Genomic DNA, 11,164 nt, shown 5'->3' on the forward strand with positions numbered 1-11,164 from the left:
GCAAATGGTGGTGGTGCATGTAAATTGATGGAGGAACTCGACCATGTCCGTATCGGTCATATACGGCGGCATACATGTGTCCCACACGACATCTATGGCGTACGTCTATCATACATGGGAGCAGCACACACACCTGCCCCCACCCACACACCCACCCGCCCACCTTGTCGCGGCAGTGGCTCATCAGGCCGTGCACCTCCACCTCCACGTCGTCCGACACCAGCGGACCCAGGCCGTGCAGCACACGCTCCGTGGGGCCCTCCTGCATGCGTCAGGGCGTGTGAGGGCGTGTGTGAGGGCGTGTGTGTGTGCGTGTGTTATAAAAACCTACAACAAAACAGCATGTCCAGACGGCGCTGGAGTTACTCTCTGTGTGTGTGTGTGTGTGTGTGTGTGTGTGTGCATGTGCAAGCGAGCGTGTGAGGGTGTGTCAGCTCTACCTACCTCCCCACTCTTCCTCCATTCCCCTTTGGCTTCCCCCTCCCGCCCTCCCTCCCTCCCACCCACCCCCTCCTCCCCACCATGCGCCCCGCCATCCAGGCGCCACAGAACTCGGTGGCGGTGTCCAGTAGCACCTGGGCGCGGTGCGCGTCACTGCAGACAGCGGGAAGTGGGGGGGAGGGAGGGGGAGGGGGGAGATGGAGGGGCAGGGGGAGAGGACATAAGCGGAGGCCCTTGGCATGCACGCGCGGTTTGTTGGACACAGGACCGCAGGTGTTTTGTGTGGGAAGGGGAGGGGGGAAAGGCAGTGTTGTGGCCCACCAACCGGCCCCCAACACAGGCGGCAGCATTCACACATGCATTCACACACACGCGCACGCACACACACACACACACACACACACACGCACCGGAACGCCCGCACCGACGTGGCGGTCGCCCTGCTGACCCGACCCGGCCGCACCGCGGCGGCAGCAGCAGCAGGCGCCCCGCGGCCGCTGCAGCTGCTACTGCTGCTGCTGCCGGCGACCGACGGCCGCAGCGGCGCGAGGCGGCTGCGGCTGCTACTGCCGCGGCTGTAGGGAAGCTGCGCCGCCACGGGCAGTAGCAGGGGCCGTGCGGCGCGACCGGAAGCAGCAGTAGCGGTGGCGGCGGCGGCGCGGCCGCCCTTGTTGTCAGTGCGCAGGCTCAGCATCTTGTCGGCGTGTGTGTCGCTCGTGTGGTGCTCGTTTGTTTTGGGGGATGTTCTATTGAGATTGCGTAGTTTCGCACAGAATGCGGCTTGAGTTTAAGCTGGGCTGGAAGTATCCAGCGATCCCGAAACCCCTGGTTTCGGAGCCAATCAAAGGAATCAAGAACTGACCCCGCGGGCCGCGCGGAGTACCCACGCCACGTCAGCAAGTGGGGCCGCCGGGTCCCGCCGCGCCCAGAGACGGAAATCACGAAAGCTAGGCTGTTCTCCCGGCAGCAGTAGCAGCGGCTGTAGCAAAATCAATCACAAGTCAATCAAGCATCCCGCCAACCAACAGCACAAGCGCCCGTGCGCCCACACACGAACAAACAGCTTTCCGCTCTCTCGCTTCTTTAGCTTCCAACCACAGCACCCAGCCATGTCGAGCGCCGCCGAGCCCGGCGCCGGCAGCAGCGGCGACGTTGAGATGCTTGTGGCTGCCGACAACGCCGACACAGCTGCTGCTGCTGCCGCCGGCGCGGGCATGGGTGCTGCTGCCGACACGGCGTCGGCGGCTGCGGCCACGCTCCGCTCCTTTCTGGTGGACCTGTGCTCGGGCCTGAACCGGGATGAGGCGGTGGGCGGGCCGTGCCTGAGCCGCGAGCAGCTGGAGACACTGGCAGGGTGCGTGGGTATGGAGGGGCGGGATGATTGAGTGGGGTGGAGTGGATGGAGCGAGTGGGTTTGTTGTGAGCGAGGTAGGTGGTGGAAAGGCCCAAGGGCAGCCGAAATGGTGAAATGGAATGAATACCAACACCAACACATGACGCCCTCACACCCCTCACATCCCTTCCTCCTCCCTCCCTATTCCCCTGCATTCTCCTCCCCGCCCCGCGCCCCCCCCAGCACGCTGCTGGCGCCTGACTGCCTGATCCACCCCGACGGCCTGCTGGGCCTGACGCCGCCGCTGACCGGCCGCCGCGCCTTCCTGGACTTCATAGCGCAGGAGCGGGCCGCCTACAAGACCGTGAGCGAGCAGCAGGCTAGGGGGCGCTGGGTGGTGATACAGTGCGCGTGATGGCGGCGGGCGCGCAGGCGGTGGTTGGACCTGTGGTTGGGGACGCAGTGCTGCTGGTGGGCGGTGGGTTTCGTATACGTGCATCTCTCTCATCACGCCATCCGCCCTCCCTGCCTAGAACTACTGTCACACGCCTCTGTCTCACGCGCCCCTTCGTCCCGCCTGCCTCACGCCCCGACATCCTCACGCCCCGACATCACGCCCCTTCCCTCAACCCCGCACACACACACACACGCCCCCACCCCCAGCTGTCCCTGGACACGCTGCTGAGTGCCGCCGGCCCCGACGGTGACGTGGCCTTCGCGCTGAGCCGCTTCAGCATGCAGAGCGTGGGGCCGTGGCGCGGCGCGGCGGCCACCGGCCGGTGCGTGCGTGCATGCGCGCGTGCTACCGTACTGTATCTGGGTGCCGCCACCCTCACGGATCATCATCTCATCTCGGGATTGGCGGATTCATGGAATGAGGGAATAATGGGCCGGCCGGTGCGCGCGCGCGTGCGTGCGTATCTTGGAATTGCCGTATCTGGTGCCCGCACGGAATTTAGCATTGAGGTTGACGAATGAAAATCATGGAATGGAGGCCCCCACTCACACGCCATCCAACTACGTACATACTGCCGCCACAACCCCACAAACACCCACACACACCCTCAGGGTGTCTGAGGGCGTGCGTATTGACGAGCTGCGTCTCAACACGGCGGGCCAGGTGGCGGAGGCCTGGTGCAACCGACAGCTGTTCGAGGTGGGTGTGGGGGAGAGTGTGTTTGTGTGGATGTGTGTGCCGGTGCCTCGTTGGCTGTTGATTGAGCCCCGCGCGCCATGCACACGACCAGTCACGCATGCTGAACTGTTGTGCACACACCCCTCTCTCGAACACACACACACACACATGCACACACACACAGGCGGTTCTTATACAACGAATACACAAACGTGTTGCTTCATCCTTCCTTCCTTGTGCCACGCACCACTCGTGTGTTCAGGAGGAGCGCGGGCTGCTGCTGCGCGACCCGCCCTCCCACCACGCCGCGTGGTTCGACCCCGCCTGGCTCGTGCCGGTGCCCGTGCCGGCGGCAGCCGAGCCCGAGGAGGAGGAGGCGACGACTGCGGGGGCGGCGGGTGGTGGGGGCGGCATGGAGGGGGAGGCGGCTGCGGCTGCGGGTGGTGGGGGTGGCGGCGGCGGGCGGAGCCTGGTGTCGGCGGATCAGCTGCTGCGGGTGGCGCGCATCTGGGCCGAGGTGAGGTGTGTGTGATGAGGCGTGTGTGATGAGGTGTGTGATGATGTGTGTGCGGTGTGTGAGGTGTGGGCGGTGTGTGAGGCATGGGTTGTCACACACATATCACACACACACACACACACACACACACACACACACACACATCACCCCGCCGCCCACAGGCCTGGAACTGCGCCGCCGCCGCCGGCCCGCCCGACCCCGACCTGCTGCTGGACGGACTGGCGGAGCCCGGCTTCGTCATGTGGGACGCCCTCGGGCTCACCGGGGACCAGGGGCAGAGCCACCCCTACACGGTGCGTGCGTGCGTGCGTGCGTGGCTAGCTGGGGCTTATTAGTAGCTAGGAGGGGCAGGGGCAGGCCGCACCTCGCGTGCGTGTTGGGGTGTGGTTGGCGCATAGCGCGGTGTTTGCCGCAGTCGTGCGGAAGAGGTGGCTGCCATCGCAGCTGGATGGGGGCGGGAGGTGGGGCGGCGTTGGGGTGCGTGTCGGGGTTTGCATGTGGGTGGGTTACCCTCCATCCTGCGCCGTGCGTACGTACGTACGCATTGCGCGTGTGGGCGGCCCGCCCCATGCATCCCACCTGATGACAGCGAGGTCAAGCAATCCGCCTGCCAGCAGCAACCTCTGCTGGTTACGCCCCATCCCATGCACTTCTGCCGTGCCTTACACCCACCCTTTATGTGCTGCCCGCGCCTGCAATTACATACGGCGGGCATGTACACTCGCTGTACGTACGGCAGGCGGTCAAGGGGCTGGACGACGCCAAGGCCACACTAACCGCCATGGCTCAGAAGTACGACGTGGAGGAAACCGTACAGGCCGCCGCCGCAAAACCCGGTTTTAACGCGGTTTTCCTGCACTGGGTCGCCAAGCTCACGCCGCGACACGACACGCCCGCGGCGCTAAACCCGACGGTTACCGCCGCCGGAGGCGGCGGCGCCGACGAAGTGGCGGCGGCTGCCGGCACTGCTGGCGGCGTGGCGGCGGCGGCTGGCGCCGCCGGTAACGCCGACGCTGGCGGCGACATGGCGGCGGCGGCGCCGCCGACGGCGCCTTACCACGCGGAGGCGACTGATCTGTTGATCTTCTCTCCGACCAGCGGGAAGCTGACGGGGGCGTTTCAGTTCCGGCGGCCTCTGGGGTCGGACCGGCGGCAGGTGCTCAAGGCAGCGGGAGTGACGAAGGACCTGTCGCCGGCGGGTGTGTCAGGTGTGCCGGTGAAGGGCGTGTAGGTGTGTGTACAGAGGGATGGAGGTGTGGTCGGTGGTCGGAGAGGGATACATGTTACATGTGGCGCTGGCCATGGAGGCAGGGGCACTTGTGATTGGTTGGTTGGTTGGCTGGTTGGTAGAGCGGCATTGAGCTGCTGCTTGCTTGCTCGTGATGGAACATGGCAAGGGGCAGGAAAGCGTAGTCCCGATGTGTGTGGCTCCCACCCGTGCCCACATAAATGCGTAGCAAGAAGGGACAAGGCATTGGTGCGTCGTTCGCGCGCTGTTACTGTACCGACGGTAGCTGGCAGGTTGTGTCGATGTTTTGCTGACGCGCATTCCTCACGCTCCGGGCGCCCGGCCAAGGCGATAGCACCACACAGACTCAATGCGACGCCACACCGCGCGGATAGCATAGCCGATGCGCACCTGCAGGCAGTCGACCGCGGCATTGAGCTGCTGCTTGCTTGCTTGTGCAACAGTAAGCAAAATGACATGGTCATGACTAACGATACCGTACTGCTCTGGTTCTGGTTGTGGTTTGTTGGGGATGGATGCGCAGCAGTGTGCAGCAGGTAGGACGTAATAGCAGGGCGACAGCAGGCTTCGCTGGTTTTCGTGTGTGTGCATGTGGGTCCGCATTTTGTTTGGATCCGAAGTACGAACACTTCAAGGTAGCTTGCTTGCGGTCTTTCGCAATCATTATGCTGATGGGGATATGGTGGAACCGATGGGAAAGTGGTGACTTGTAGCCTGACCTGGTGATACCAGCGTGGGCGCCTTCATTCCGACAAGTGTTCCCCGGTCACGGGAAACGGGGCTGAGCCCGAAAAAGTTGACCTGCCACGTATAAAAACAAGGGGTGTCAGCTTTGTACAGCCGGAAAATGGGCTGAGCCCCCGTACGCTTGGGAGCTATTAGGCGTGTAACGCCCCGTCAGAGCCTCCATGCCGCTACGACGCGCAGGCGCATCGGCTAGGGACACTCGGGTTGGGGCCGTGCGGGATTTCCCGCGCCACGCATGCGTGCCTTGTCACGCTCCCAAACACCCCAAGCATTTCTTTCGCCTCCTGCCATACTCAACACCTCCCCGGCGCCCCACGCTCAAAGGGCTGGGCGCGGGGCGGGGGCGACCTCGGGGCTTCTCGGCATTCTGGCGCGTCGGCAGGCATGGCTCAGCAAGTCGCTCAGAACTTTCGATATACTTCCCCGCTTTGCTTGCCGCCAACATATTTTGCCTTAGAGACTGCATATCAGCGGGCACCGGATGCTTTCCTCGCGACCTCGCGAAAGTCAATTGTCCATGGACCGCGAAGGCACTTCTCGCTCCGCCCGAATTTTCCCTGCCACCTATTTACATGCAATAGGCATTATCAAATACTAATACGTAGCAGTCGCGGTTTGCGCCAGTATGCTATGTTTTGCCGACGCACGCAGCCACGCAGCCACGGACAGGGGTGTTCCTGGGGGGCTTCGCCCCCCCCTGGAACGCTTCGCTGGGGGGGCTCAGCCCAAAAGGCACAGTAAATATGTATAATAACACGATACGCTCGGCCAGCAGCAGCCAGACGCGGGCGGGTCAGCCCATGCAGTCTTCACACGCGGTCCTGTCCGTACCGTCTCCCGCCCGGCCCCTACCTCCGCCGCGTGCGCAGTCGGCCCCCCGACCACTCGGGCCATGGGCACAGCTAGCCCCCCGCAAGAAAAGCATGCGCACCATCTTGTAACCAACACACCCAATAATCACACATACACACAGCAAACCTCCTCGCTACCTCCATCCGAGCTGCCCAGTGACATTACAATAACAAGCAAACGCATCACCTCACGCCGCACATGCTGTGCAGGTTGTTAAAAGCTCTCCCGCCGCCCGTGATGCGACATATGATGCCAACCCAATCATGAACAAACGGACATTCCATCCAGGAGTTGATCCCCCCCGTTACTGCTCATCACAAAAACAGACGCATACCGTACACGCGCACGCGCATGTATGGCCATCATCGGGCCAGCCCGACCAATTTGGGAGAGGCTGCATTCACGCAACCAGGCTGCATTGACGCACCTCCCCTGCACGCAAGCGTGCTCGTGCATATGCACGACAACGTCCCAGTCCTCCCCTGCTGGATGGTCCTAATGATGATGCAGCGGTTCAGCAGGCTTGCCCAACCATGGAGATGCCGCACGACACGGTCGAAGTCACGCCGAGTGAGTAGCCTTGAAGGGCCACAGGGCACTGCTGGCCGCTGAATCCAAACACGGCGTTAATTAGGGCGTCGGGGTCCAACCTCATCAGGTTTTGGCTTATGTTGCATAACTCCGCGTCGTCAAATGCGCTGTAGCAGGCGGTGACCTCGTTGCCGTTGCATCCAACACCGAAGAACTGATACTTGAAGACGAAGTCAAAGTAGGTAGACGACAGGTAAGGACTGAACAGAGCGACAACTGCGGACCGGGCAGTGGTGCACTCAGGCGTAGGGGTTCTATTGTTACCAAAATAATTGAGGTTTGGGTTGGCGGCGCTGGGGCCCGCCGTAGCTGTCCAGGAGGTACACGTGTAGGCGCGGTTGGGCGGGGGGGGAGGGGGGGAGGGAGGAGGGGGCGAGGGCGCCGGCGGTTTGGGAGGAGAGGGCGGGGGCGAGGGAGGGGTTGGGGGAGGAGAGGGAGAGGGCGGGTCGGGAGAGGGAGAGGGAGGGGGCGGATCGGGTGAGGGAGGAGGAGCCGGCGGAGGGGAGGGAGGAGGAGAGGGAGGAGGAGAGGGAGGAGGAGAGGGAGGAGGAGAGGGAGGAGGAGAGGGAGGAGGGGAGGGAGGAGGAGAGGGAGGAGGAGAGGGAGGAGGAGAGGGAGGAGGAGAGGGAGGAGGAGAAGGAGGAGGAGAAGGAGGAGGAGAGGGAGGAGGAGCGGGCGGGGGCGGTGAGGGAGGGGAAGGGGAGGTGGCAACACCACACGCCTTCGTCACGGGGTTGTAGACCGCGTAACCCGGCTTGCACACAGCAGTGTATGAGCCGATTGTGTTGACGCATGACTCCACGGTGTTTGGATCGTAGCCGCGACACTCGTTGATCTCTGCATGCACAATGCGGTGGGCACACAGCGGGCAGGTAGAAGTAGGTGTCGCTTGGTTGTCTTGTCGTCCACCCTAAGTAAGCGCACGTACGCAAAGTAACCGTTGTGTGGACGAAAGTAACCCGCTTGCTTCTCACCATTGCATGTCTTCTCGTTGGGCCCCGTTGCGTACCCCGTTGGGCAGACGCACACGTATGTGCCAGCGTTCTTCGGCAAGCATCTGCCCGGAGAGCACGGGCTGGCCTCACCCCTTCGGGCTCCGCATTCGTCATCTGTAAATATAGATGTGCGATATTGCATTTGTTGCTTTTCAACCTACGCAGTATCTGTCGGTGCTCACCAGCAATTGGTTGCGGTAATGCTCGCCGACCGCCCGTCCGCTGCCCGCCTTCTTCTTCTGCTGCTCCTTGCGTGACCTTGCCGCCGTGTGCCGCAGCGAGCATAGTAGTGAGCACAAGCAAAATAGCCGCATTGGTAATCCTGTTGCTCAGCTTGGCACATATACGTTGTCGCTCCGTTTTGTATGACATGGTCCTTGAGCCACACGGGCAAGTAAGCGTTGTCGGCTAGTCACTTCTTTAGTGGAGCCCTAAGATGCATGCACAAGCGTGAATGCAAGGGGCTGGCCCGGTTAAATGGGCCGAAGCCCAGTTCGTAGTGGCCGAATTGATGCGGATCTGACCAACAACCGCCATCGTACACACACTTGATCGGCCCGCGGGCGGCCCTGCAGTCTGGAGCCCAGTCTGGAGCCCAGAACGCTAGGGACGGAGCCTCATCATCGACGTACCTCGACTGCTTCACAGTAGTCACAAGTACCTACTGTCACCTTAGTTCACAGGGGATGGACGACGGGGACGAGTGAGTGTACGACAGTCAGACGCAGGGCACTTACGAGAGTGCCCGTTGCTGTATTGCCGTCGTCATCAGTCTCAAGCGCGGCCCCTGGGCATATCCACCCGTACACTCTTGGCAAAGCCCTTGGCCACAAGTTGCTGCTGCAGATTGCCCTCTGCCCAGCCCCCACGAATCCTTCCTGCAACCCCTGCGCGCTTGCTTGTGACCCTTCGTGTGCACCTCGCCGTACCGCCGTCTTGCCTCTTTTACACGACTGGGCTCTGCCGTCATTGAATCGGGGCCAAACAGGGGAATGATCATAACGCCGCATCAAACAGCGGAATGGCAGAAAATGCAGGGAAAGTGACTGCAATCTCCAGCCCCTCTTGCTTCTTGGCATTTCCACCTACCACACGGCTGGCGGTTGGCGCGCATCCAACCACTCATCCGGGTCGCCAGGCCGCCTTCCAGCCTAATGCTGCCAGCCTGATTCCAGCCAGCATCGCCCAGCACATTACACACACGCCTCCTCATCTCCAGTCAGTCCTCACACGTGCCCGGGCCGTGCAGAACCCCAGTGCGCCTTGCGAGTTGCGAGAGCCCGGTCCATGCTGCCTTAAATACCCACACCAGTACTCCCCGTTTTTCCCTTGATCGCGTTCCCAAGCCCCCCCCCCCACACCACCTTCGAAAAACTCACGCCGAACGCCACAACCACACACCGCCTCTCCCACACACACAACCACCTTCCGCTCTCCATCCACCCAAGCCCCATCCAGCTCTTAGCAGCAGCCGCTGCCCGCCGCAGCCTTCTTTGGCCCCCCGCAGCAGCCGCCGCCGCCGCCCATCGCCTCCGCGGCCGCCGGCGCCTCCGCCTGTGCGGCGCCGCCACCGCACCCGCCGCCCGCGCTGGCGGCGGCCCCCGCCTCAAACTCGCGGCTGGTCTCGTTGCCGGCCGGGTAGTTCATGAAGGCGGGTCGGGAGCGCAGGCCCAGCTGGTCAAACATGGCCTGGTCCTCGTTGCGGTCGTTGTTGGGGGTGGTGAGCAGCTTGTCGCCGTCAAAGATGGAGTTGGCTCCCGCCAGGAAAGCCAGGGCCTGCATGGGAGAAGCACAGGGAAAGCGGTGCGTATAGCGTGTTGGAACTCGCGTCCTGCGTACCGGTACCGGTGCGTGCTGTGTGTGCGTGTAGGGTGTGTGCATGGGGATTGTGGTGAAGGCCGTGGCTCGCTGCCTCAGCCGAGTTTGGCCGCCCCCTCTGTCAATTTCCATGGTGAGTTCCTACCCCACCAACAACCCTGGGATTGCACAGGTCCGCAGGCGGCACCCTCGTATCTCCCCCACCCCTCCCCATGCCCGCCCATGTCTACCGGTCTTGGTCAACTTGTAGGTTTGAGCACGATAACTACCCCGTCGTCCCACACCAGCCCTCGCCCCTACTCCGCCCGTCCCACCGCACCCAGCCCTTCCGTCCCCCGCCTTAACTTGCCTATCCATGCATCCTCGTGTCTCGGGGTTCTTACTGGGACTTGTGGAAGGACCCCCCACCCTCACACCCAGACCCACACACACACACACACTGTCTTTGCGCAACGTTTTCCTTGTGCTCTTTAACACACACACACACACATACATACACCCAGACCCACACCCAGACCCACCCCCACCCACCTGGTCTGCCCGGCTGAGGTCCAGGCGCCCCGCTGACAGGCGCACCACCGTGCGCGGCATCACCACACGCGCGGTGGCCACACAGCGCACCAGGTCGATGCCCTCGGGCGCCTCATTGCCCTGCAGGCAGGCGGGTGTGTGTGAGGGCTTGCGTGTTGATTTTGGTGTGTGGAGGAAATCAGGAAACACGCAAAGCCTGTGCGGGTGGTTCACTGCAGGATTGTTTTGGTCCCCCCCAACTGACCCCTGCCCCGACATACGGCGATTCCACAGCCACACACCCAGCCACAGCCACAGCCACACACACAGCCACACACACACACAGGCGCACACATACACACACACACACCGCGCTCCCACCTCCATGGGTGTGCCCTTGATGGCCACCAGGCGGTTGATGGGCACGGACTCTGGGTGCGCGGGCAGTGTGGCCAGCTGGTGGATGAGGCCCACACGGTCCTGGGGGGGAGAGGAGGGAGGGAGGGAGGGAGGGAGAGGAGTGTGGAGAGGAGTATGGGGAGGTGCGGAGACGGGTGTGGAGAGGGGTGTGGAGAGGGGTGTGGAGGGAGGTGTGGAGAGAGGTGTGGAGAGGACGGGTGGCGGCGGTGAGCACGGGGCATTATGGACGTGCATCCCGCACATGCCCTGCGGCCCCGGTTCGCAAGCTGGGAGGATGCGTTCACTTACCATCTGACCACCCCTCCTGACCACCCGACCCATTCCAACTCAACCCTTTATCTCTGAACCCCACTTCACTTCCCCCCTCTCCCCTTTTTCTCCTTGTCTTCTTCCCTCCACCTTGACAATGGAGACCTGTTTCTTTGGGCTTGGGCATATAACCCCCTAAAACATCTCTCCCTCCCCCCTCCCTCCCTCCCTCCCTCCCTCCCTCCCTCCCTCCCTCCCTCCCTCCCTCCCTCCCTCCCTCCCTCCCTCCCTCCCTCCCTCCCCTTCC

The 11,164-nt window shown here is 62.9% G+C and overlaps 4 protein-coding genes across 4 annotated transcripts in view; 1 reads left to right on the plus strand and 3 right to left on the minus strand.

Annotated features, from left to right (window-relative positions):
* The window catches only part of CHLRE_06g261050v5 (uncharacterized protein), a 6,526-nt gene extending 5,267 nt beyond the window's left edge, over positions 1-1,259 (minus strand). The window contains exons 1-3 of the mRNA XM_043062797.1: positions 852-1,259; positions 522-594; positions 156-262 (exon numbers count right to left, since the gene is read on the minus strand). Of these exons, the coding sequence (XP_042923503.1) occupies positions 156-262; positions 522-594; positions 852-1,135 (464 nt within the window). The 5' untranslated portion in view covers positions 1,136-1,259. The remainder of the gene's footprint in view (positions 1-155; positions 263-521; positions 595-851) is intronic.
* Positions 1,260-1,429: 170 nt separating this feature from the next.
* CHLRE_06g261100v5 (uncharacterized protein) lies at positions 1,430-5,577 on the plus strand. The gene is made up of 7 exons (XM_043062798.1): positions 1,430-1,795; positions 2,018-2,138; positions 2,438-2,553; positions 2,843-2,930; positions 3,172-3,426; positions 3,588-3,719; positions 4,166-5,577. The coding sequence occupies exons 1-7, from the start codon at positions 1,551-1,553 to the stop codon at positions 4,655-4,657; spliced, it is 1,449 nt and encodes a 482-aa protein (XP_042923504.1). The 5' UTR covers positions 1,430-1,550; the 3' UTR covers positions 4,658-5,577.
* A 401-nt stretch (positions 5,578-5,978) lies between these two features.
* On the minus strand, positions 5,979-8,269 carry CHLRE_06g261123v5 (uncharacterized protein). Its single transcript, XM_043062799.1, has 3 exons — positions 8,043-8,269; positions 7,840-7,974; positions 5,979-7,702 (listed from the first exon to the last, which is right to left on the minus strand). The coding sequence occupies exons 1-3, from the start codon at positions 8,143-8,145 to the stop codon at positions 6,789-6,791; spliced, it is 1,152 nt and encodes a 383-aa protein (XP_042923505.1). The 5' UTR covers positions 8,146-8,269; the 3' UTR covers positions 5,979-6,788.
* Positions 8,270-8,323: 54 nt separating this feature from the next.
* CHLRE_06g261150v5 (uncharacterized protein) overlaps positions 8,324-11,164 on the minus strand; it is a 6,976-nt gene continuing 4,135 nt past the window's right edge. The window contains exons 8-10 of the mRNA XM_043062800.1: positions 10,570-10,668; positions 10,210-10,329; positions 8,324-9,636 (exon numbers count right to left, since the gene is read on the minus strand). Of these exons, the coding sequence (XP_042923506.1) occupies positions 9,322-9,636; positions 10,210-10,329; positions 10,570-10,668 (534 nt within the window). The 3' untranslated portion in view covers positions 8,324-9,321. The remainder of the gene's footprint in view (positions 9,637-10,209; positions 10,330-10,569; positions 10,669-11,164) is intronic.

This window comes from Chlamydomonas reinhardtii, chromosome 6, assembly GCF_000002595.2.
Source record: "Chlamydomonas reinhardtii strain CC-503 cw92 mt+ chromosome 6, whole genome shotgun sequence".
NCBI classification, from domain to species: Eukaryota; Viridiplantae; Chlorophyta; class Chlorophyceae; order Chlamydomonadales; family Chlamydomonadaceae; genus Chlamydomonas; species Chlamydomonas reinhardtii.